The sequence below is a fragment of the Aulonocara stuartgranti genome (genome assembly GCF_965226115.1).
Source record: "Aulonocara stuartgranti genome assembly, chromosome: 22".
NCBI lineage: Eukaryota > Metazoa > Chordata > Actinopteri > Cichliformes > Cichlidae > Aulonocara > Aulonocara stuartgranti.
The window spans coordinates 16,403,980-16,430,010 of record NC_138957.1 but is presented as its reverse complement, the minus strand read 5'-3'; the positions used below and the strand labels follow the sequence as shown (position 1 = coordinate 16,430,010).

Genomic DNA, 26,031 nt, shown 5'->3' with positions numbered 1-26,031 from the left:
TGCAGTGATTGTTAGTGCATGTACTATTGTAATTGACGTAGAAATAGGTATTTTCCACCTTGCGTGCATGCATAAATGTGACTACGGTGAGAACAGCATGATCACCTACTGGAATTAAACATAGCTCTATTACACTACTTAAAATTATTACTCTGTCTCTCAGTTTTACGAGCCACCATCAACGTCTCTCCGCAGTTTTCTCTTTTCCACTTTTACTCCATACCTCCTATAGTTTTGGCAATTTAGCATAAATAATTTCGTGATGGCCACATGCTTCACTGCGGAAACATTAGAAAGATGCGAGGAAAGCTCTGTGTGCTGGAAACTTAATCTAACAAGGAGTTGTTGAAATGGAAGACATAATTTCTGGTAGAAAATATAGTCCATTGTACAGTTCTCTGTGCTAAAACCTCAAAGTTTTTTGTTTTTTTTTTAACATTTTACAGCAACAGCCATCTTGATTTTTCTGCTGGCATGACTTGGCGTCATCAAATTGGTTTTAGGGGGACTAAATGAGGTATAGTACAGCTGGCAGGCCCAAAAAAAACAAAGACTAAGCTCTTTACCAAACCATGGCACTGACCAAGCCACTAATCACAGGCTGCTAGACCAAGCCTTGATAGCTTGTGTATTTATGAATGTACAAAATCACCAGGAGACTAGGTGAAAATAGTCAGTTAACATAAACTTGCAATGCTTCTGCTTCTTTTTTACTTTTAAACACTGCTTTTAAACTTAACACGACTTTTAAAAGGAACTTGTTACTCACCTGTGGTCACAAGCTGAGAGTAGTCACCAAAAGAACAAGACAAGAGATACAAATGATGATTAGCTTTCTCTGAAGGTTGGCTGGGACTAGGATGCCTCCTGAATGCCTCGTAGGTGAGGTGTTTCGAGCATGTCCCACTGGGAAGACGTCCCATAGCAAACCCGAGGCACGCTGAAGGGACTGTGTCTCTTGACTGGCTTCATAGAAGCTGTAGATGGATGCTACATTACAAGATTACTGCCACTAAAACAGTTACAGTTTTATGTCCTGTGGAAAGTAAAATGAAGACCTGTAATGTTCAGACAGAGTTTATCCTGTTGAACTTTATGTTCATATTGGCGGCATCCCCTCCATCATCTATATAGCAACAAGCTCATTAAGAGAGAAATATTTGGCTGCCTAGCTTGGGTAAGCTAACGATACTGTTACAAACTTAGCAAACAGCCACACCGTAATCTGCAAATGTTTCCATGTGTGCTGTCAAATTCAAACTACAATCACACAATACTTCTCAGATGCTTTGATTCACTCACGCAAGATTCTTCTTTTTTTGTTAGTCGTCCTAAATTAGCACATACAGTAGTTCCCCCAACTCCACTATTCGTCTTACATTTTACTTACAGTTTAATTGGTATAAGTGTCAGCTTGTAGTAGGGTTATTTTTCACTTTGGATTCCAGTCGTGACTACAGTTGAGGATGTTTTGAGTTCAGGTCTGTAAAAGCCATGGAATTTATCAGTCTACTCAGGTCCCTCTTGGTGATTCCCCAAATGTTCAATTACTCATTTAATTATATGTTAATTCAACTCTTGAACCTGATCTCAGTGCAAATAAGTCTGAAAAAACACTGCAGGATCTTCCATCATCACTAAGTTCATTGTCTGTGATTGATATTTCTGGGGTTTCTATCAAACCGTGGTTTACTTAACCGTTTAAGCAGCCTTTCAGTCAGTTGCAAGGATCTTGTGCAACTCCCACCAGTCTTGATTAATTTGATTAATTGATAACACAGCCTACAGCTGAAGCTTACTACAGAGGATTTATTCAACGCCAAGGTCTAACATATTATTGAAAAGCTGGAGTTGAAAAATGGCAAAGGGACATGTTGGTTTGTTTTGGCTTGGGAGACTTGTTCCATTCTACAAAAATGGGTTTGCAGACTACTAGTGTGGAGCCACTCTCTTTTATTTGACTTTGTGCTTCACTGCGAGAAAGGAAAAAATGGCTTTGTATAATCACCAACCAGCCATATGACCTGATAAAAAAGGAAAAAATGTTGGCAACTGTTTTTTGTGCAGAGCATTAAAAAGAGAGCAAGAGAGAGGGGGTGGGGATGGTGGGGGGGGGGGTGGGGGGGGGAGACATTTCTGACCACAACTCATAAACCGCACTTTATTTAGACTGGCGTGCACCCATTATTTGTTCACAGGGGCTTTCAGTCAGTCTGAGGGAAATATGTTCCAGCATCTAGTGGGGGTGGGGGGTGGGGGGGGGGCAGTGGGAGGGAAAAAGAGGGATGATGGTGGAAAGAGAGAGAGAAGAGGTGGGATGAACTCTTGCCAGGTGTCGGTCGTTGCCATGGCGTTCCATCAGCCGACTCCATTGTGGCTCAACGGACTCATCGGTGACTGAATGCCAAAGGGAGGGCGTTTTCGCTGTGGAGAAAGCGGCTCTAAAGTGGGCTCAAACCAGTCTGCACCCACCCACCCGTCCCACCCTACAGGAATGCATAGAATGAGGGCCCGTTTGCGTGACGTATGATTGGCAGGGACAGTTTGTAGTAAGGCACTCATTGCTGGCTTTCTCGGTTAAGTATGTCAGTTCAATGCTTACTGACACAGATCACAGAGCTGGATTTAAAACAAGGCTTGATAATTCCTGATACGCTGTAAGAAAATACAGTTAAAATACAGTAAAGTGCTGCAACTGGATTTGCCAGCATCTAACTGTTATTTTACAGTGTGCCCACTGCAAGTTCCATACCTTATAGTTTGTATTTTTTAAATACATATTTTTCATTTTATTTTATATCATTTTCATATAAATAATATTGTATGATCTTTACGTTACAACATAAAGCGCCTTTAGGTGGCTGCTGTTGCGATTTGGTGCTTTATAAATAAAATTGTATTGATTTGAATTTCATTGTATTGATTTTAGTTTTAAAAGTGAGTTTGCTTGTTTCTGTTTAGTTATTATTATTTTAAAACTTTATTAGTTTCAGTCCTGTTTTACAGTATGGAGGGCATATGCCAGAGGTAAATTTGAGTAAAATCAGTACAGGTGTTACAGTAAAAACACAGAACTCTTTGAAAGCAGCTGACTCATAGATTTGTAAAAATGCCCAGAATGAATAAACAGATCCAGCAAAGGCCTGTCGGGCAAATTGCGATAACAAAATTTACCAAATTAACAAATACTGAACCTTTTATTGAATATTTATTTATTTTTCAATATTCTCTTAATTAGTTTCCAAAGCTCATTTTCATTTAGATTTATTTATTTCAAATTATGAAACAATTTTCATTTCTTTTCATCTTATTTTTGTTTAGCTTTGCAGTATTTTATAGAGCATGCTCGATATGTTGGCCGATATTAGCTGTTTGCCAGCGTACTGATATCGGCATTTATAACAGCCAATAAATAGAAATATAAAAATGTGAAGAAAATATTGAAGAAACACATTTCAACCATGTTATCAGCCCTGACGCTGCATCGTTGTCCACCAGGCCAATCAGCAGCATCCCTGTTTAGAGCAGCGCACACAAATAATCTGAGATTTTAAAACTACGTTTTTCTACTATCTTAGTAATGACTCATGAATACCGAGATATGTTAAATGTTTGGGAAATCTGTTTATGATTCTTGTATTTGAAAGAAAAAAGTCAGCTTTTTAAATCACCAAATATTGGTATTGGTATCGGTTTTAAAAATACTATTTCAGTCAGGCCCTAGTATTTTACTGTGTGATGTTTGGTTGCCATGGCACAGTTATTTTAGCTTTCTGGTGCTAATCTCACCCAAAGGGTTTACTGTACGATATAACCCATCAAACACTAGGATGACCTAGTTCATCTGCTAGTTTTCGTTATAGTGAACTGTTGATTGCTCACTGTTCTCGCTCACTTTAAACCACATCACTCATCAAAAACAATCAAAATGTTTTAATTAATGATTCACAGTCCCATGAGTCTTTGTTCTTATCAAAGAAAAAATACATTATTATACTATACTATTATAATGTGCAGTGGGCTTCTACAGGATCCAGCTGTAATCACTAAGAACTGTTGCATTACTGTTTTAAATCTCCCGTACTTTTACAGAAATTTCCTAAAGTGTAATCATTTGCTGGTGAGCAGTGATGGGTATGATTTCTCCCCACCAGGCTGTAGCCTGTGGGCTTCACTTTGGGTTGATTCTTCACAGCGATGTGCTCCAGCTGCAGCCATGGCAGGGATTAGGATGTCATTTTCACATCCACAAAGATTTGCCTCAAATACCAAATATCAGTGACATTTTGTCTTAGCCACTCTCATGCTGCTAAGGCATGAATGGTTTACATTATCATCCTCTCCAGTACCCATGATTCCTAGCTGTTTTTCGGTGTTCATGAATATTATGCTGCATTGTTGGAAATGTCACAATCATCATCATTGATACACAAAACAGCTCTATCTCTATTCACCTATATTCCTGCTCAGCACCAACTGTACATATTCACAGACTGAATAGGCCTCGCTCGCTGCAACTCTTAGCAACTGTTGCTGTGTGTAACATTGTTGAACTCCACCTCTCGCTCGCTCTTCAAACGCGAATGACTAATCCATCACGGAGCACACTGAAAGCTCTTCGTAAGGCCCCTGGAGCCGCTTGACGCCCCCCGTGACCCTCTCCTGGATGTTTCCTCATTACTTTATAATGTATTCACGCTTATGCTTCCATGGCGCTCGCCCTGGCCTCGTAATGGGAGGAAGCAGTGAGCTGTTCCAATGCATGCGAGCCTGCCACAATTTGCACTTCATTTTATTAACAAAAAAAAAAAAACATAGCCAGCCCAGCTTCTGGTGATGCCTTGCCAAAGCTCACCAGGTTCCAGTGCGCACTGCCGAGAAATTTCCTGCAATGTGACGACAGGATAGAGTCTCTCAGCATCAGTGGGGTACCTCCGCTGGCCCCCGGGAGATGCTGTCATTATGCGTGTTTGCAATCATGGGAGCTGAATACCTTGGCTGGAAGTGAGAGAGAGGACTGACAGAGGCAGAGGGAGAGGGGGAAGAAATTTAGAGACACAGAGAAGAGGGAGAGAGAGAATGTTTCGGCTCCTCGGCGGTGTTTTGAGCTTTCTGAAATGCATGTGCTATCATAGCAATGTTGTGTTTACCACAGCAGGAGGCAAACACAGAGTCACAGAGGAGAGGCGCGGAAACGCCAGACACAGTAAAATGAGCAAAATACATACATTAGGACTCTCTGTATTCACTACACACAAGCCGAGCAGAGGGGGGGAAAACTCATTTCAATATAAATGGAAGAAGCAGGGAGTGTGTGTCTTTATATCGGCTTTTGAACATTTTTTTTTAATGCTCACCACATGGAAATATCCAGCAGAAGCCCTGAGACGAGTTTTGCTGGGAAGTCAGGATGTCATTCTTTCTGTTGCTAAGGAAACTCTCTCACAGAGGGCCTGCTTCCCTCCCCCATGGCCACCGAGCTTTCAGCCGCTCTCTGTTTCAAAGAAGCCTTTCTGTTTCCAGCCCTCTCCAGTTGTGCAATCAGACTGAGGAACATCTCTCCATCAGGCTGGACCGGGAGACCCCAACATCTGGGGGGGCTGTATTGATGTCTCCCCAGTGAGCTATTCAGAGCCGCTACTTTCAGCCAGTCTTCTCCTGGCTGTGATTGTCATGCTTGTGTTTTGATACCAGGGTGTAGTAGCCGCTTGTCTCGCACAGACAAGCACTTTAATATATCAGTGCTATACCCCCGACCCCCCCACCCCCCCACCCCTTCTGTGCCAAAGACATAGCCACATCAAGAAAGGGGGGGGGGGGGGAGCTAATGTGAGGACAAGTTGCAAGGAAAGCATTGTAAACACTAAACATTTCAGTCTGTCAGCGCCGAGCCAGAAGTGGAAATCACTGACACAAATAGCTGTTGTGTGGCTGCCTTCGAAATGACCCCTCTCAGTCTCCACGGCCACCTTTCCGACTGTGCTAGTTATCATGTAGGCTAACACATCAGGAGCTTAGTTTTAGATGATGTGTTCTTTGGCTCGCATCCACTGCCATGCATAAACCCCCTTTCACCTCAACTGAGCCGCTTCTCTCTCCCTGCAATTGCACAGAAACGCTCAGGTCATTCAATTACCACATCTCTGACTCTGCAATCATATTCTCAGCTGCTTTTGCTGGTAAAACATTTTCCCCCCAAAAAGTAAAAAATCAGTCCGTATCAATCAGTCACCAAAAGAATATGGGGGTGACAATAGTCAAGATGCACCGTGCTGCTCAAAGTTTTGATTTCATTCTTTTCCAATATTAAGTCTCACTCCAGCTGAAAAGCGTTTTGCTCCCGTGCTTCCCCTTTAAGTTTTCTGCAGAAAATCCAGTGTATAGGCCGGTGAATGTTTAAAATAAACAGCAGAGACACTGAATATTGCATGGAGAATTTTATTCACTTTCGAACAGTGAGATACACCCCGAATGTCTCATTTGCACTTGGCAGGTTTAATTACATTGCAATTATACAGGATTATTCATAAGTAACAATATAATTATTGAATTTCACACATTTAGCAATTTGGTTTAGCTACAGAATTTATGTAAATATTCAATGCATGATTCAAAAGCCCAAATTTTTACTCTGAAATATAAAATACAGGGTAGATTCTTATGTAATCTTTGAACTGACAACAGTTAGTGTGATAGATCTTAACTAAGAAAAGACTTTCATATTGCATACATACAGTGGGAAACATAAAAATCCGAACACCCTCACAGTGGAAAGGAAAGGAAAATCACTGACATTTATTATCATTCGTTTTCTGTCAGTTGATCTCTTTCCAATTAAATGGTTTTTTGGGGGGGTTTTTGTATTATACATGCAGGATTCGAACAGAATGTCAGTTGTGCGCACGTCAGCACTGAAAGTGGCCGAGGCGAGATCTTCCGCTGATTTCTCCTAAGTGCATACATGCAGGCAGAAGAGATGCTGGCTGAGGGCTAAACAGGGAAAAGACAAAAATGACAGGGATTTCACCACCGAATCCTTTTAGCGGGCCACTGACACATGAATGGGGGCAAAAGAGAGAGAAAGGAGAGAAGAGGGAGTGAGGGAGGGAGAGAGAGGGAGGGTGGGGGGTGGGGGGGGAGAGTAGACAACCAATTTGTGAGTAATGCAACTAAAAACTGACAAGTGTAATTTCATCCATCTGGGCCGATGTGTAAAAAGCGCTGCTCTGAACATTCCCCATGATTCCCCCTGATTGATCTTCCCCCGGTCTGAAACACCTATTATTAGCCACGAGCCTAATAGCACCAGGATGGCTCAGCGCTCTCCCAGGGGCCAATTCTCCGGTCATCTGCCCCTCACTCACCACAGCTGTGGAAACCAACCAGGGAGAGGGTGGAGAGACAGGGGGAGGCGAGGAGGAGATGGAGCTGCCAAGAGGGGATGGAGGCGTACCTATTGGATGAAGGGTGTGGGAGGGAGGGAGGTGAGTGAAAGAAAAAAGGGGTGGGGGGGTGCGGGGGGAGAGGTTGAAGGGGAAAGGGAGAGAGGGGTAGAGTGGGCATGAAGAGAGAAATGAAGAGGAGAGAAGGGGGCAGGATGGAGAAGAGATGGAGACAGTGGCTGGACATGGATTGGGGGGTGGTGATGGTGGTGTGGGGGTTGGAGAACATAAGAGGAACTGAGAGGGGGTGGGGGACACAAAGAGAGACAAAGTTATTCACAGGTATTTATCTTCCTTAAAAAAAAAATCAATCAATCTCACTTTTGCCAAAAGTTGAAATGAAAAACATGCCACCGTATATTTATGCCCGTTTTAATTTTTCAGTCTGACCCATAATCATCTTTCAACTTCCAGGTGAGGAAGCTGCACTTACGCACTGAAAAGGTTAAGCACAAAGAACGATTGTCTGTTTTAAATTGAATGAAAACTCCAGCCTATCAGGTCGTTTTAGCGTTGATTGTAAAGTCTCAGTGCTTAAGGAAAGCACTGAGATCTGTATTATCCTTAAGCAATAACACTTCATTATTTGTCACTCTTTATATATTATTTTTGATTTTAAGCATTTCAATAAATCTTCTATAACCAGAAAACCCATAAGTTTGAGCTTTTGTTGTTCATTAGCAACACTTAATCGTATTTATATCTACTTAAAATTGTATTACAGTCTTTTACAAACATACTGCAAATCAGTGGCTCATATGGTAACCTTAGAGCTGACACTTAAATCATAAAATGTGATAAATTTTTTAATAACCCCCCTGACAGTGTCAGATATGTTTGCAAGCAGTGATGATAAAAGTCAATGTTCAAGGTCCCAATGCCAGAGCTGCCATCCGGATGCCCCAAGGTTAGATGTCAACAATAAGAAAGTTTGCACGAAACACAAAGCTGAATGAGAAATGTTGATTGCCGTCTGCCCGTTTTTTTGGGTAATCTTTTTTTTTTGTTTGCGATGGGTTGAGGTCAGAAGTCATCTGTTAATCGCCCCTTCAGTCTCTTTGATTGAGTGAGCCCTCAGGTGAGGCGTAATGCATTTTCAAGGGCAATGATGACAATAATTGGCTACCTTCACTTCACCAAAATGGACAAAGTCCTAAAAATGTCTCCACTCAAATCTGACAGTTCATTGCAAATGAAAATAAAGCCTGCGAAGGTTTACCAGGCGATGAATTAATAGCTGTGATATTATGAGGCTGGCTATAACCATGATCTCCTGGCCAGATTATTAAGTTGATCTGTGGTCTGTGGTTTTTGTTAACTCAGAGGACACTGGACACTGCTCACTAGTATTTCACAGCAGTGTAAATGCATGGCGTTGTTGGGGTGGGCTTTGCATCCATGTGCCTGCTCCATATTTTAAGGAGTTTGTGTGTTTCATTATTTTTTTTTTATTTTTTTTGTGTGTGTGTTAGATATAATTACATATTAAATAATTGGCTTCAGAGTAATTTAGAGAAGCTTGAGATTAATGCAATGGCTGTATCGCTGAGTGTAGCAATAATAACAAACCCAGGAGGGCCAAGATATGCACAAAGGGTCTGATAATGATTATAGGGATGTTTGATTTATATATATATGTATATAAAATATGTAACATTTTATCTAAATAAAAGCAAAATCTTTATAAAGGTTTTAGCTTTAAAACTATATTTCAGGAATAATTTCTGCAAATGAAAAAAAAGCAGATTTTTTACAGATTTTTTAAAAGATTTTACACTTTTATCCACATTCACCTCATCCGAGGAAGCCTGTGTGTTTCTTGCAGGAACACGACCATATTTCTTAATAATAATAACAATAAAGCTACACTTAATCCACTGAGTTACACAAACTCTCTGTGAGCACAAAACCTTAAAAAAAAAACCCCAAGGCCTACGAGAGCAGCAGGTTTCAGGTAGGAGTGTCCAAAGGTTCAGCAAAGGTGCGCACCACCTATCACCTGACAGGCTCCTGCTAAGAAGCAGCAGAGAATGAGACGGGCTCTGCCAGCGCACTAGATTTCACCAGGTGTGACTCCCTTTCTCCTCACTTTCCTTCCACTTCAGCTCACACTGTGCTCTTAAATTTCACGCTCTTTTATTTTGCAGTCGGTGTCGGCTATTGTGAGCAGCACCTCCTTCAGCGGGGCATTCATCTCTATACGTGAGCCAGGACTTTCCTGTTTGAGGGCACGCTATTTGGTTATTAGTTTGCACCGTGTGCATTGGGGATATGTGTTGTGGGTGTTTTCTAAGGAGCAGTTTTATCTGCATGTATAGCCCCAACAACAGGATTAAAAAAAAAATGAGGCTCATTTTCTTATTTCTTACAAAGTTGAATCCTGTAAAAGACTAAATATATGTGCATATTTGTAGTCTAATATAACAAAAACATATTTTAAATATTCCTTTTGTTAGATTCATCTTATTTCCCAAGCAGATGAAGCTTATCTTATATGTTAGTGGGATTTTAAATGCTTAAAATCCCTTCATTTGGCCTGCCTGTGCTCTAAATCTGAGCATTATTGGACACATGTGTGTTGTGATCCACAGTTTAGACACACAGATTTAAATTTCTTTCTCCATTCTGTGGCTAAAACATCCTTTTCATCCCTCACATCTGTAAATGAGATTAGGTTCCCTAAGTGGCCACACTTTATTAAGAAGCCAACCATTTTAATGATTATTTCCCAAACAACAATACTGCTGTGTGCTACAGCCTTTTTTATTTTAATTTTTATTTTATCGTACTAGAGAACTCCTGCAAGGACGGACCAAGTTGTGATGGGATGTTTAGTGTCCACGAACAATTTATGATACCCCTTCCTAAAGGTTCACCATAATCCGTGTGACATTTCTCCATCCATCAGACTGCATGCCACATATGACGCGCACCGGTGGCGCGCTCAGACTCTGTGGAGGTTGCAAAAACCACCTGCCTCCTCAGACACAGACACTAAACCCTCCTCCTGCACCGCTGGCCCCTCAAACACTGACACGTAAAGCATACATTTAATTATATCACCTCAACGAAAATGATTTAATTAAGTTTGTAGCACGTTATTTAGATTCATATTATTTTTTAGATCAGGCGCAGTAGAATACCTACTATATGAACTGCAGAAGTGATTAACGTGATAATAATGACGAGGACCGTGACGATAATAGTAGCAGCAGCATAAATGTTATTATTAATAATAATAAGATAAGATAAGATATATTTTCCATACATGCTGTATATAAATATATAGCTACCAATTTAAGGAACGTGTATATAATTATATTTCGCTCTTTAATCTGCATCTTTTTTTCTGTAAAGTTTGCTCTTCATTTGTGCCTAATGGCCAAACATTTCAGGAGTTTGCTTAATGCTCCTCGTTGTCAAGTTTTCTTTACTAATTTCTGTCTTTCATTCTTTTTTCCCCCTTTCTCCTCTCTGTCACGACAGATGAAAAGGCGCTCTGATTATTCCAGAAGGTTGGGAAATAAATGATTGTCTTTGAAGTAGGCCCGGGCCTTGGACTACATTAGAAGCCAAGCATGTGATTTGCAACTGTTGAAGTAAAACCTTCACTCTGCTACAGAAAAAAAAAAAGGAAAAATGAGGAGGGTGGCTTCTCGGCAAAAGAAAATGGTATCTTTGTTTGCTCCCCTTTGTTTATCAGGGGATTCTTTCTCATTTCCCCCCCTTTTTTTCATTTTTACTAATTCATTTCAATGGCTTTCAAACTGGAAAATGGAAATGTTGCTCCTGCCCTCTATTTCGGCGGCAGCGTCCTGGCAACAGAGCAATTTTCTATCATCAGGGATAAACGGCATCGAACAGTACATTCTGATAAAAAAAAAAAGGAAAGAAAGAAAAAAAGCCCATGATTGCTGGCCTTCCTGTCTGTCATCTACCGACCAAATCCTCTCCTTCAAGACCGACCACTGTGCTGTCAGACCTAATAATGTCGCGTATTAAGTCGAGAGAGGGGGGAAAGGGGGGACTACATGCACCCCCGGTTCTCACTAGTCTTATTTGTCACCAACATTAAATTCAGATCAACTTTTTGTATGTAGCTCCTTTGTTATTTACTCCTTTGTACAGGAACAGTGAGTTAGGCGTGTGCTCGCCGAGTTATAGCGTAACAGCCTAAAATAAAACAAACTGCTATATTGTTAATTCTTCGCAACAAATGCCCTAAGCAGCCTTCTGCAGTCTTCCTTATTATTATTATTATTATCATTATTATTATTATTTTACTTTCATCGCGTTATCAAATTCAGTGGCTTTGAGGCCGTTTTCATTAATCCAGTTACGCTTCACCAGCTCGTTTGCCTTCGTATTTTGCCACCATTTCAGAAGCAAACGAGCAAATATAAACACCATATGACTGGTGCAGGAAACTAAGCAATGCAATCACTCAGGTGGACCTAAACATTCAATATAGGAAGGCGACAAAAGAAACAAGCGGTCTTAATTAGAACATGGGCCCTAAGTGGGTCCAGTGCAGCTTCAGTCGTGCCAAATTAAATCCATTAGTCTACGAGAGGCTGTGAAGACTCAGTGATGCAAGCCTGTGCTTATTTGTGGTCATTTAGCTCAACTACGATGGGTCCATCTGAAGGCCGTTGCCTGCACCTGGGGGCCATCCATGCATGTGCCAATTTTGCTATTTAACCGAGAGATAATGCAATCCTAATTTATGATGCAAAAGTTATGGTAAACAGTCGTCTGCCTGGCAGCGCTTGGTTATCTTTATAGCAAAACCACACTCATTTTTCTCGGTGTAGTTGCACGTTTTTACAAATCACATCAAAGCCTGGCGTAAGCGAGTTTGCATTAGTGCGCTGTGCGCAATTTGCGTGCGTAAAAGCGTCGAGCCGCCATTTGGACACGGATGAACTGTACTGATCGGTGATCGTTTTCGGGCGTGTGTGTGTGTGTGTGTGTGTGTGTGTGTGTGTGTGTGTGTGTGTGTGTGTGTGTGTGTGTGTGTGAGGGCGGTTTGCTCCAGTGAATCCAGTTACAATGAACCACGTTATGCTGACAGCTGTGTGTGGCATGCATCTGCGCTTCTCTTTTGCCACTTCCCGCCCTTCGCACGGCAGAGATGGAGAGCAGTCGACGCCTGGCTGTCTGTGAAGCGCCAGTGGCTTTGCGCTGTGGAGAAGGGAGACATGTTGTTTAAGTGCCTCCCGGTGTCTTTCTGCAGTGACTTGCCTCAGCGTCCTCAACCGCTCCTAGTCCCTGGGAAGCCAAAGAAGTGGCTTTCCATGGGAGCCAGTCAATAGCTGTTAGTGGGACCGACCGCAAACACCCAGCCTCTCATTTACAGTTATGACCTATGTTCTGTTGGAACTCTGTGTTAACGCTCAGATACGATTAACACGTGTGGCCAGATAGACTGAAAAAGACACGCGGTGCTAAAACAGGCAGTGACACGCATTCAGAAAGAGGTGGGGAGATCACATTTACGCATGTATAGATCACCTTATCCACAAGCGTGCTGATATTACCAATTTAGGTTATGTCCTATCGGCTGTGTTAACCACAATATGCCGTTAAGTTCCACCTGTAAATGCAGGCGTGCAAATCTTCTCAGTTTCCATGTACTGCCGTCACAGACAGTGGATGTTAGGGGAAATCCCAGGCCTGATACAGACCCGGCGTTTGGATATTGGAGTGATTTTAAAGAGTCATTCATCAGCGTTTATAAGACAGCAGGAAATAAAGACCACTTCTGTTAAACCAGCACGGCCATTGATTGTGCTGAAGGTCAATCATCTACTTAGGGACAAAGTGATTTCTAGATTTGCAGCTGAACGCTGCTCATTTTGTGATTGACATTTTGTCGAGCTGAAATATAAAATAATTTTTCTCCAGAATAAGGCCATGAACTTGTATAATCCAAGATTAACCGGAGACATGATACAGCAGGTGAAGAATGACTCAAGGGTGTCATTTTTAAAATATATAATTTTTATAGGATAATTGTTTTTGCTTCTGTTCTTTTTAGTAATAAAGTACAATTAAAGTTTTTTTAAACAGTCCACTGATTACATGTTATATGGGTCGCTGTTTGCAATCAGACACGGCTGTCAGCACGCGTGCAAAAAGCCCAGATCTTAAACATTTCAAAAACACCAAGGTCGAGTATGTCATGTTCTCTCCATTCAAGCAAATCCGTCCTTTCACCACTTCACTTAATCTCGGTGTGCACAGAAACACGCCTGCAGGGACGTCGAGACTTTGACATTACCCGCACAGTCATCTTAATCTTAATAATTCCGACGGTGGCGCGCTTGTGATGCTGCAAAAAAACAAAACAAAACAACAACAACAAAACCTGGGGAATGAAGATGTCTCATATAACGAAGGCTGGGGTTTTAAGTCCGCGGGGAAGCGGCTAACATCACTGCAAAGCATGTTCGTGTTTGTAGTAGGACTCAAAGGCGATTAGAAAAGCTATCGGATCTGGTTTCTCCTCTGCGTGTCCAAGTGGAACACGGGCAGGGGAATTGGCCACTATGCTAGATCACTGAGGGGTGACCAAGGTGGGCTGACTCATTCCAGGTCTGCGAGGCCACACTCTTTGCTTAAAATAGCGAATTACAAGAGGCAATAAAATCATTCGTCAATGTCAGCAAAAGAAGCTCTTACCTGCAGCCCTCCCGACGACAAAAGAGCAACTCTGATTAATCTGAATCAGACTCGCTTAATCTAAAGGACTCTGCAGGAATAAAACAAATCCATGTGGATGCCTTCGGCTGCAACACATCCCTGCCTCTGTGCTCCCCTCCTTGCTCCGCTGCTGTAAAATGATTATCCGGCTGGGTTGTGCACTTTTAAATCCCACAAAGTAAATAACAACCGTAGCTGACGATAATAGCAAGGTACCAAGTTCTTGTTACAGAAAAGGAGAAAATTGAAACTAAACGCTGCATTTAGACAACCATTTTTGATAAGAGGATAATTGAGGCCACACTGGCGTATAATTAGGGGATAATTTATGCTATATCCACTTTTATTCCACCCTCCCAAAATAAATCCAGTCCATAATCATTACAGGCGAATTGTTCTTAATTTTATAGCTGCAATTTGAGTAAAGTGTGGCCGCTAATCAAATAGGTTTTCGTAGTAACTTGATTGCAACCATAATTATTTTGCGTCGCCTTTTTTTTTTTTTTGTTAAATCGCTAAATGCCACATTGCGTGGAAAAAAATGCTGAAAGTGGTGCAAAACATGATTTGAATACCTATTGCATTATTATAAGCGGAAATAGCATTTTATTCTTATTTGCTACTCGAACATGGCAGCCCTTGGAGACAAACTGTATAATTTACATATATTGAGGACCCTATCAGGCCTCATATTGCAACAGGGATAAAAGACACTGTCAGTTTATCCGGGTATCCACCCTTCTATCTGCAAAATAACCTATTGTACCTCAGGCATATTGTTATTTGATGTGTCACATGTACGGTATTTTGAATTGTCTGAGGATCCTTAATCATATGGTCAGTAGCCCCGGGAAAAAATGAACAGTTATAATATATGTTACTTTCAGAGCAGAAGAGGGTGGGGTTTGAAGAGGGGGACAGCTCATTAGGCAAACATCAAAGCAAATACTACACTGCAAAAAACAACAAAAAAAGTGTTTTTCTTATCAAATAGGCTGTCAAGATAAAAAATAAAAATGAAAAAGTTAAATGAAATTAAGAATAACAATTCAAGTCTAAGATAAACTTTCGCTCACTTCCAGATCTACTCCACCTGTTCCAGGTGTTTCCTTGGCATTAAACGCGTCACTCTCCCGCTATAGGCATTAATATTTTAAGTGTCACAAAATGTAAAAACCTTAAAAGAGCCACATAGTGCAGCTGGGATTATTCGTTACTCTTTTATAAATTTGACTGAAAAATCCTTTTTCAAATAAAATTATTGCTGGTTTGAGGAGATTGGTGTTAATAGTATTATTTTTTTTTAATGTAGGGTAAAATAATTCAGTTTCGGTTTGAAATCGATTCAGCTATTCCCGAACACGTGTTTGTGTGATGCTTTCCTATATGCAATTACTTCCTCAGCAAATGAGGACCTAAAGCCAGAAAAGTAAATAGGGGAAACGTAAAGACTGCCCGCTTCAGATTAAATCAAAGTGCACGCTATATGTTGCGCGTCGCGCGTAATTTGGAGTTTGGGTTAAAAAACAAAATCGACTCGGCAGTTTCCAAAAGAGCGGAGGTTTTTTTTTTCTCTCTCCCTTTTTTTTTAAACGTGTGGGGCTTGTCTGTAGGAATTAGGCGTCTTTCCCACCACATATTATTTCCCCCATAGTTGTGGTGGGAGCTGGTAAGGTGGGTTAACTCCAGCTCAAGTCTCCGTGAAGCGCAGAGCAGTGATGACGTTGGGTTGGATGACCAATCGGGAGGCGCTGCCCTTTGGAGACAAACCATTTTACTTGTAGTGTCTGCATCAAGTCTGGAAGCAAGGGCTCAATTTTAACAGAATCCACCTTAAAATCTCTCCCTTAACTTATGCCTACCTTCCACCACTTTGAGTGAGAATATCACAGGACAAGGGGGGGAAATAAAGACGCCTCTGGAAAAATCGGGTGTTAATAGGACAATATCTGCTCGCGGTGGAGAGAGGGGAGAGAGACAACAGCACAGCGAGAGAGAAAAAACCGATTTGGTCTTGAGAGAGAGGGGGGTGAGTGCTCTCAAGGCAGAAAATTCGATGATGACCATGACTACGATGGCTGACGGTCTGGAGGCTCAGGACTCGTCCAAGTCTGCTTTCATGGAGTTTGGACAGCAGTCGCACTCACAGCAGAGCTCCCCATCGATGGGCAGCGGCCACTACCCGCTGCACTGTCTCCACTCCGGCTCACACTCTCACCACCAGCACGACAACACCCCGTACCCCGGGAGCAACACCTACAACAGGTCGTTACCTTACCCTTACGTGAGCCATCCACACCACAGCCCGTACCTGCCGTCCTATCACAACAACATGGGAGGACAGACAAGGTTAGACGGCACAGGTAAGAGACCCGCGTTTTTCGCCAGCCAAATGGAAAATGCACCACAGCGTGCTCGACAGTGCCATTAGAGCATACCTCCTTCTTCTTCGTTTTCTTTTCTTTTCTTTTTTTTAGTGCGGGTGGTCCACAGTGGGGATCGAACATTTCTCCATGCCAGCCTCGTGGTGTCATGCCCAAATCACCGCACGGCCGCTCCAAATTCGGGAATTATCTTTCGAGCGTAGGCGGGCGATCGCGAAAATTGTGCGTAAATGGCACCGGATAATTCAAGATCCAGCCTTCTTTTTCTTCCTCCGCCGTCCCCTCCTAGCACTCCCTTCGGTTCCCCCACAAAATCTGCTTCAAATGCCCGGGGTGTGATCATGTCGACCGTGCAATCCTCACCAACTACTCGTGGAAATTAGGCCCGCACGCCTTGAATGTTGTAATTAGCATTTAATTGACATGTCATTACCAGCAATATCCTAAATATGACAGCGTATGAGGATTGCGGGCTGCCTCGGCGCTTAAAGCCAACGAGGGAGAGAGAGATGTCAGCGTTTATCAGCCAGAATTTTCATTGTTTTTTTCTCACATTGTTTGTCCCCCCTCGATTTACTCTTTACCGCAACTATATATATTTTTCAGCGTGCTTCCTGCACACAAATGAACGCGTACAGCGTGCCTGTGGGCTTGAACAATAATAATAACGTTTGCTTGTTTTTGTTGCAGAGCAGCAGAAGACGACAGTGATCGAAAACGGGGAGATTCGTTTTAACGGCAAAGGCAAGAAGATTCGCAAACCTCGGACAATTTATTCCAGTTTGCAGCTTCAAGCACTGAACCACCGTTTCCAGCAAACACAGTACCTCGCTTTACCGGAGCGCGCCGAGCTGGCCGCCTCTCTAGGACTGACGCAAACACAGGTATGAGGAGAAACGCGCACTGCTTTACATTTTAACACTGCCTCCAGAAACAAAATGTACTGTATCAGTTTGGTAATTTTAATAAACGTTGTATTTTGATTTCTCACTTTATTAATCTTGTGTGCTTCTATATTTTGTATATTAATTATATTAAAAGACGAAATGTTGCGTAAATACAACTGACCTCCATGTGGGATCTTTATCCTTAACTAACGGCGCGCGCCCCTCTCGTCCTCTCCCGCAGGTAAAAATTTGGTTTCAGAATAAAAGGTCAAAGTTCAAGAAGCTGCTGAAGCAAGGCGGTAACCCGCACGAGAGCGAGCCCATCCCGGGCTCCCTGTCCCTGTCCCCGCGCTCTCCGAGCATCCCCCCAATCTGGGACGTGTCGGCCTCATCCAAAGGAGTAAACATGCCGGCCAACAGCTACATGCCCGGCTACTCTCACTGGTATTCCTCCCCACATCAAGACTCAATGCAGAGATAGACTGACGACGAAAGCAAGGTCAGGGAGCCTGTCTTGGAGAGGCCTCCGGATCTCGGCAATGCAGTTTCCAACGTAGCCTACAATTTGTGTCAGCTCAGAAACTGGATGCTGGAGAGGAGCAGGCAACAACAACAACAACAACAACAACGAAAAAAAGCCCCCTCTCTCTTCCACTCCTTTGCTGAAGGATGAGACACAGCCAAGCCTCGGTGTGTGATGATGATGACACAAACAAGGGAACTAACCATTTTTAGCGTACATGGCTGTTCAGTGGGCTCGCATTTGTTATGCTTTCATTCTTGTCACCATCTGAACCGTCAATATACCAAATATTATCAGTGACATTTTAGCCACTTTGGACAAAGACTGCTCACACTCTCTATGCGCTGCTGTGGCGCCCAGAAACCTTTTTTTTTCTTTTGCCATGGTGGACTGCTTTTTTTTTCAAAATTTTCTTCCTTCAATTTTTTTCCCTCCCTGATTGTTTCTCCAACATGCAAAACCAAGCAAATTGTCTGTCTGTAAATATAATCTGCGATTTTAGTTGTACATACACTTTTTATGTTTTGTCAGATTGAGTAAACGGTGACTCAAAAACAGACTCCTGCTGTTCCATGATTTCAAAAAAAAAAGAAGAAGAAGAAATGGGTGGGGGTGGGGGGAAGAAGAAAAAGATATTCATTTTAATCTAGGCCTTTTTTGTGCGTCATATTGGGCCAACATCACGTCCAAAAAAGGGCCTATTTCCCGTCTCCCTGGTGTGTGCAAGCTCAGAGCAGACAACACGAGCATAAGTTAATGACACGGTGCTCACTGAAAAGCCCATTTCACTAGAGTAAACATTTTAAATAAATCCAATGAATGAAAAACTCCACAGTATATAGATTTATCAAACGCACTCAGCACCAGAGGAAATTAACTTACCCTCAACCCGCCGCTGCCTACATTCACCTCGAAAGACATTTGCTCCAGGTCCAGCTTATCTTGTCATTTTCACCCTCAATTATTAGAAGTATTGACAAAATGTTTTCTCCCTTCTCTCCGTCCTAATGCAGGCCGTTAAATGCCAAGCTCCGCGGGATCGATGCTGAACAAAGCAGCCAGCTGCAGCGGCGTTCAATATGAAGGAGATATTTGGGACAATTTGTGGGTTTTTATCCAAGTGAGGCTTTTTTTCTCTCTCCCCCATTCTCATAAATGCAGACATAATTAGGGTAATTTTTGATGTAGCCCGCTGATTACAGCGTTTTTACCGTCAAAGATAATTACCTGTAATTTTCTACCACTTTTAATACTAAAAGGCATCTTTATTTGGATTTGAGGTAGCACAGATGGAACAAAAGGGAAAATTATTCGGTTATTCATATACAAATTGCTGAGAAGAGTGAGCGCTCGGGATATTATCTGAAATTACAACGCTGAAAAGCTTCATGCAGCTGTCAAGTCGCGGATGTCCCACTGGCGCACATTCAGCATACCTGGGCCCCCAGGCTGGGGCCTATCTGCTCCTGGGCCATGATCGGGCTGCAGGGAGCCGAAAGCAGCAGTCGAGTAAACATCAACAGAGCTCATAAATACGCAGTCGCGCATATTCAGCACCAGAAAATGACGATTTTTAATGGCTTTGATGAGTTTCAGATAGATAATAGATAGATAGATAGATAGATAGATAGATAGATAGAGCTACAGTAGATGGGGGTGGGGAGTGAGAGATGTGTCACTTGCTCTGCGATGCTCACACTTCTCACATAAAAGCTGCAAGCACTGGACAACATTTCATACAAATTTTCATACAAATTGTACCACATTAAATCTCGAAAAGGCTTCCACAATCCAAACAGCCTCTCTTTAAAAGAATATATATATATATATAATATATATAAAGTAAATCAGATTTTAGATTTCTTTGTCTAAATCTATATAATAAAGTAAAGTGAAGGGTGAAGGGTGTCGTCGCACCTTATCTAAGAATGGAAGCTGTGACAGAAAATATAAGACTCATCCTTACCTTCCTCCGCTTCTCTAACATAGACTAAACCCCCCAAAAAAGCGCTGCACGGTTTTTACTGCTGGTGGTTGAATAAGCAAATCCAGGTGGAAAAGTGTTTGCACACCCCGGTAAGCTCTTATATATTGCCTGCAAAATTAGCTGTTATTACTGTCACTGTTTAGTGATGGCGAGCTTGAAAAAAAAAGCCCTCTGCAATCAAGAACCAAGCGCATCTTTGCAAATTATAGGTAATTGTCAATGTCCAGATTATGATAATGGAGGCCCTAATCCTGGAGAATAATTATTGTGGAGTGTTACAGTTGAAGCTGTCCAGTAAAGCTAACTGTCATTATTTAGACTCGATTTGCAAAACGGGGGGAAAACTAGCTGAGTGGAAAATGTTCGGTTGGGAAATAAACGGAGGCTCTCGATATAATGGCACCACAAGTGTGTGTGTGTGTGTGTGTGTGTGTGTGTGTGTGTGTGTGTGTGTGTGTGTGTGTGTGTGTGTGAGAGAGAGAGAGAGAGAGCGAGAGAGAGAGAGAGAAAGGTGTGTGTCTTTGTGTGGTTTGTCTGTGTGTGTATGTGTGTGTTTGTATGTGTAGGAGACATATAAACCCGTGTGTGCCCGTCTGTTCGCGCGCCAAAGTGTTCTTGATCACGTGCACGTGCCCTGTTAAATTTTTACATTTCTGGAGTGACACACTAGCATCGCAGTGACCGCTCTGCAGTTTCGTTCACAGCAGAAATCGTGCTTAAAGCAGCAGAGCTGCCAGTGCTTTAGGGACAGCGTTTCCTATAGCTGTGTGTGTGTGTGTGTGTGTGTGTGTGTGTGTGTGTGTGTGTGTGTGTGTGTGTGTGTGTGTGTGTGTGTGTGTGTGAAGTCTATTCAGTGGGCTGCAATCAGGAAGAGGGTTCTGTGTCAGGTGGAAATGGTAACTTGCATGGGTCAGTGTGTGGGTCAGATGCAGCATTGTTTAGTGTATGTTGTGTGAGAGAGAGAGAGAGATAAAGTGAGAGAGAGAGAGAGAGAGAGAGAAGGGGAGGCATTTTGTGTGCAACATTTGTAAAAACTCACTTATGTGATCTTGGCGCATATGGTCGGGCAGATTCAGTTAGATCAATTCTCTTAAGTTTGTCACAGTGGCACGGTTTGTTTAATGGATTTTTTTTTAACCCCCACTGGCAGAGCTGGTATTATCGGCTGCTAATGACATGTTCAAACTGTGTAGGATTTTCTTCCTTTTTCTTTTCAGTTCTTGCATTTTTTAAGCAGGAAGGTGGGCTGTGTACGGCGGCCGGGAGTGGCAGAGCTCTGGAGCCGGTCTACCCCCACAGGAATGCGGATTGTCTCAGATCTCCGTGCCGCCCCCCTCGCCTCCTCTCTTGCCATTCAAAGCGACTAATTGTAGGGGACACAAAGAAGTGAGAAAGGCTGCAGACCGTCTGCAGGAAGAAGCGGGCACTTCCCTTACAGACTATCTTAAAGACTCAATCAGGTGCAATAATAATAAGAATAAAAATATGAAGAAGAATACGGGGACTGACTGAAAAATATGAATTATTACTGTATCATGAGCAAATCCTATCATGTTACCATTTGTCTGATAAAATTAAAAATGACATTAAGAAGATAAGCTACTGCCGACTTACTGTAGCAATAATAGATGCAATATTACAGAACAAATACACCCAGCTCGATTCAGTAAAATGTGATTGGTGTGGTCGGCTGACGCTTACCATTGCCTGTACCGTTCCTTTTACAGGTATTTATCTTGACAAATGTTTGCTTGATGTAAGCTCAGTCAGAAATTTGCCCTTTAATTTTTCCGATTTTGCATTCATCGCAAATGGATAAACTGCCTTCATTCACATATTTTTTTTTTTAATTGTCATTTCTTAGGAAAAAAATAGACTAAATTTTACCTGCAAAAATCTTTTCAGACAAATACCATTTTTTAGTAAATATAAAACATAAAAAACCCCCAAACGACGCACTCCTAGGCCGTAATTGCACATGAAAACCATTAAGATTTGATGCTGATCGTTCAGCTCGACGTACCTCGCAGCCGTGATTTACAACCTTGTGGAAGCAAACAACAAAAAAATGTCACCTGAGGCTGTCTGCGAGCTTTTGTCGTGATTTTCAGAGAAAATAACTGAGGGTTTAAAATAACAAGAGACTGCAGGGAGGCAGGGGGGTGGGGTTCAAAGTTCCATTGTCCATTTAAACGTTTAATAGTCTTCCAAAATGCAATAAATTACATGCACACATTTACACATTTTACACGTTTCTTCTATGACTGCCATCAAATACATTGCATATTCCTCTGAAATTTGAACACGAGTCCCATAGAAGGAGGGGGAAATGAAATCAACAATAGGTTTGTTTTTTGTTTAGTGTAGTTTTCTTTCTTTTCTTTTTTTTCAATATAACGTCCCCGCTCCAAGAGCCAACGAATGCTGTATTGAGTTAGGGGTCTGCAGGTGGGAAGTCATGGAGCTGCCGGCTGAGGTGTACCATGACCCCGTGTTTTCCAAAAAGTTAGAAGCCGTCGTGTTGATGCTTTGTGGCTGTAGACTGTGCGGCCTGGAGGGACCCTGTGTGTCCCAGACGGCCGGGGACTGTGGAGAGTTGCAGGCCATGGGGTCGCTGGAGCTGGGGCTGTGTTCCGGGGGAAGCTCGCCGTTTTTCATGATCTTCTTCATCTTTGATCTTCTGTTTTGGAACCAAATTTTCACCTGTAAGGAGCCAAAAATCGCATTATTATTATGATTACTTCCGAAATCACCTCAAAAACAAATGGAGCTTAAAAAACGCTCCTTGCGTAAAAGCGCACAAAGAAAGCCAGAAAACATCGCAAAATCATTATTTTATTCTCAACATTTGAAACACTTAAAACACGATAATTTCTTCCAAATTAAAAGTGATTTGAGAGATCTGAGATGTATTTTTCATCGAAAATCCCACCTGTGTTTGCGTTAGCCCCAGCGAGGCGGCCAGTTCGGCTCTCTCCGGCAGCGCCAGGTACTGTGTGTTCTGAAACCGCCTCTGCAAGGCGGCCAGCTGGAAGCTGGAGTAGATTGTCCGGGGTTTTCTCACTTTCTTCGGCTTGCCATTCACCATCCTCACCTCAGGCTCGCTTATCTCTTTTTCTATTAAAAAACAAAAAAACAAAACCGTGTATAACCATGTATCCATTTCCCCCAAAACCGCATTATCGGAATTTATCTATTACGTGTGTGTGTGTCATCGTTCAGATGTATTAAAATAACAGTAATAACAAAAAAAACATACATTTTTATGGACCAGATGCATTTCAGTCCAACTAAAAGGAAAGTAAGTGGTTCCTTTAAATGGACTTAAATGAAATAATTTGAAGCATGCATTTGCATTTTTTCTTTTAATTACGCATTTATAGACCTTTAGTGCAAATCAGCAGTCGACGAAATGGTAAACCTGGATAAAAAATTTAAAAAACCAACCATATATTTATTTTTTCTTCATAACCCTCTAACAATCTGCTTTTATTAAAATATAAAATGTTAGGCCCGTACCTTGTGGACTCGGCTGGGCTTGCACTCTGCTGTAAGTCCCAGCATACTGGTGGTAGGAGGGGGTCGTGTAGGAGCTGTAATCTGTGTAGGATTTTGTCGAGTAATTTCCAGCAGTTCCGTTTACACCCGGGTACTGGTACTGATAGGCATTCAGAGGCTTCCCGTAAGAGGTGGAGCTGGGCGAGCAGTAGCCGTGAGCGACTCCTCCAGCGGGACTGTAGTAGCCAGAATCCGTGGCGGAGGATTCGGGTAAAGTAGGAGATTCCTGAGACGGATGGTGCATGCTGGAGAGTTGAAAGGAGCTCTCAAAGTCTGCAGATTTCACACTCGGGATCCTCCGGTCAAAAACTCCGGTCATACTTCGAGAGAGAGCGCGTGGGTTCGTTTTTATTTAATCAGCAGGGGAAAAAAACACGAAAGAAAAAAAAATCAATAATAAAAACCGAGAGCGTCTGTCTCCAGAGCGGTGTAGAAAAAAACTACACTGGCATTGTTGAAAGGCTCTCAGGCCGTCGGGCTCTGGTGAAGACTGCAGCCAGCCCCGCAGCAAAGACTTGGTTAAATCCTAAATCGCGCTCTTACGCACTGCAGGGAGGATCTGGTTCCATTGGCCAAGGCGCACACAGACACAGCTACACCCAATTCACTCCGCCAGCTTTCTTATAAGGGGGGAAGCCACCCGGGCTGCATGTTGGCTGCATTGTTGTGTTTTTATACTATCAATCAATGGCAGCAATTAAAGTGTCGCCAATTCATCAGAAGGATAAATTAGAAGGACAAATCCTATTACCAAAAAGGCCCGTGCTGCAAGAGCCACCGATTATCACGCTTGTCTTTATTAATCTTTATTTACGCGTTTTTATCAGAACAGAATTCACTAGCTGCTCTAGTCAGGCATGAAAACATGGAATCAAATTTAATAATCTAATAATAAAAGAAAATCGCAAAGACATGAAACTGAGCAGCTTAAGCCAATGAGCTCGGGTTTTTTATACATACATATATATATTCTCATTTTCGTTTTAAGAGGCACATAGCCTAACCCCCATGGAAATTTCAAAAAAGCTTTTCTTGCATCAAATGAATGATGCCAAATATTCTGTACATCATCGGCAAATCAAACACGGTCTGTTTACACAGCTCGGCATCAATAAACGGCTCATTAAATATTAATCCATGTTATTCCCTCCTGAAGCATGCTGCCGAGCACACAAACCAGAGCTCCGGCCGTCAGCCCACACATTCAGTGGTAAACAGCGCCGACAAGAGGACAAAGCGAGGGGCTGCACGTCGTTCACCTTGGCAAACCCACAACACAACATAAAATAAATGCACTCAAATTTGACACAACCCAGACGCCCAGATTAAAAATATACCCATTAGATTAAATTAACGGGGAAAGGGGAATCACGTGACACTGGTAACAGTTTAATCTGATAAAAGAGCCTGCAACTGTTTCAAAGTTTTGGAAGACTACATGGGCGTTTCAGCAGGTGCTGCTAACTGGATGCACACATGCGGAAACATTCTGCATGTTTCATAACTCAAATCTGCAACTCATACAATAAATAATTTAATTTAAACGGCATCAGCTACGCGAAACCAGGCTCACAGTTAAAGAGACATGCAGCACTATCTACTCTCCGAAAACAGAAAGAGAAAGAGCACCCGAAAACAATAACGCAGATTCATTTAATGTGACATAAATACATAACTACACATTAATAAACAAATGGCTTACACAGTGACACCCCTCCATGTCAGTCATATCATTTTAAATAGACCCTCTAAATGTCCCATGGATGGACAGGATTAGAAATGAGTCAATTAGAAAGAGGCGAGGCTGAGATGGTTTGGACATGTGCAGTGGAGGGATAGTAGATATACTGGGCAAAGGGTGCTAAATAAGGGATAGGAAGAGATGGCGGTTGTGGCAATCACTAAAGAGACCAATGAAGAAGGATCCCTCTTATTATTGTTTTTCTTTCACCCCAGTCAGATGTAAAATGGGGAATCTGGATGAGCAAATAATAAATAAACATACACATTCAAAAACATTCAATAGAAACAACCTACCTGTGTGTATCGTCTTCAGCTTTTTTGTTACTATAGACAATAATTCACTTCTTGAGCGTGTACATCTAATTTTATTTCATTCATTCCGCTTAATTAAAGTTTAAGTAATTTTTAGCATAAGTAAAATTCAACGTGTAATATAAAATCACATGGCTTGATAAATCTTCTGTATGTACCGTCGTTATATTATAATGAACTATAACGTTGGAATTTCTTTGTGGATCCATTACCATGCACTAGCTATGGGTATTATAAAAAAACAAAACAAAAAACTTTGGTACCCCGGAAATGCTTCCTCCGCCGAAGAAACAAACTACTTGGTATGTTGCTGTGCTTGTTGACATTTTTAAAAACCGAGATTCGTGGCTATATACATATATATGTACGTATTTAAACCAGACCTGTATTTTAGCCAGGTTATAAAAAGTCATGTTGTTTTTTAAGCCAGGTAAGCGATCTCTGTGGTGTTTTTTTTTTAAAGATTTGAATTAGCATCACTACTGAGACC

The 26,031-nt window shown here is 42.0% G+C and overlaps 2 protein-coding genes and 1 long non-coding RNA gene across 5 annotated transcripts in view; 1 reads left to right on the top strand and 2 right to left on the bottom strand.

Annotated features, from left to right (window-relative positions):
- Nucleotides 1-18,475, top strand: part of dlx6a (distal-less homeobox 6a) — a gene marked incomplete at its 5' end in the record, with an annotated part of 59,814 nt that extends 41,339 nt beyond the window's left edge. Inside the window, 3 exons of one of the 3 annotated variants that reach the window (XM_082520849.1) lie at nt 15,783-16,510; nt 17,222-17,415; nt 17,660-18,471. In XM_082520849.1, the coding sequence (XP_082376975.1) occupies nt 16,204-16,510; nt 17,222-17,415; nt 17,660-17,899 (741 nt within the window). In that variant the 3' untranslated portion in view covers nt 17,900-18,471. Of the gene's footprint in view, nt 1-15,782; nt 16,511-17,221; nt 17,416-17,659 lie in introns of those variants that run through there. The other 2 variants (XM_082520847.1, XM_082520848.1) reach the window with 2 other exon arrangements.
- On the bottom strand, nt 6,423-17,212 carry LOC309698416. Its single transcript, XR_014274091.1, has 3 exons — nt 16,586-17,212; nt 16,426-16,466; nt 6,423-7,453 (listed from the first exon to the last, which is right to left on the bottom strand). It is a non-coding gene; the product is annotated as an uncharacterized lncRNA (long non-coding RNA).
- A 3,616-nt stretch (nt 18,476-22,091) lies between the features above and the next one.
- On the bottom strand, nt 22,092-24,094 carry dlx5a (distal-less homeobox 5a). The gene is made up of 3 exons (XM_082522774.1): nt 23,448-24,094; nt 22,861-23,045; nt 22,092-22,631 (listed from the first exon to the last, which is right to left on the bottom strand). Exons 1-3 carry the CDS (start codon nt 23,803-23,805, stop codon nt 22,317-22,319), a joined length of 858 nt encoding a protein of 285 aa, XP_082378900.1. The 5' UTR covers nt 23,806-24,094; the 3' UTR covers nt 22,092-22,316.
- Nucleotides 24,095-26,031: the final 1,937 nt, after the last annotated feature.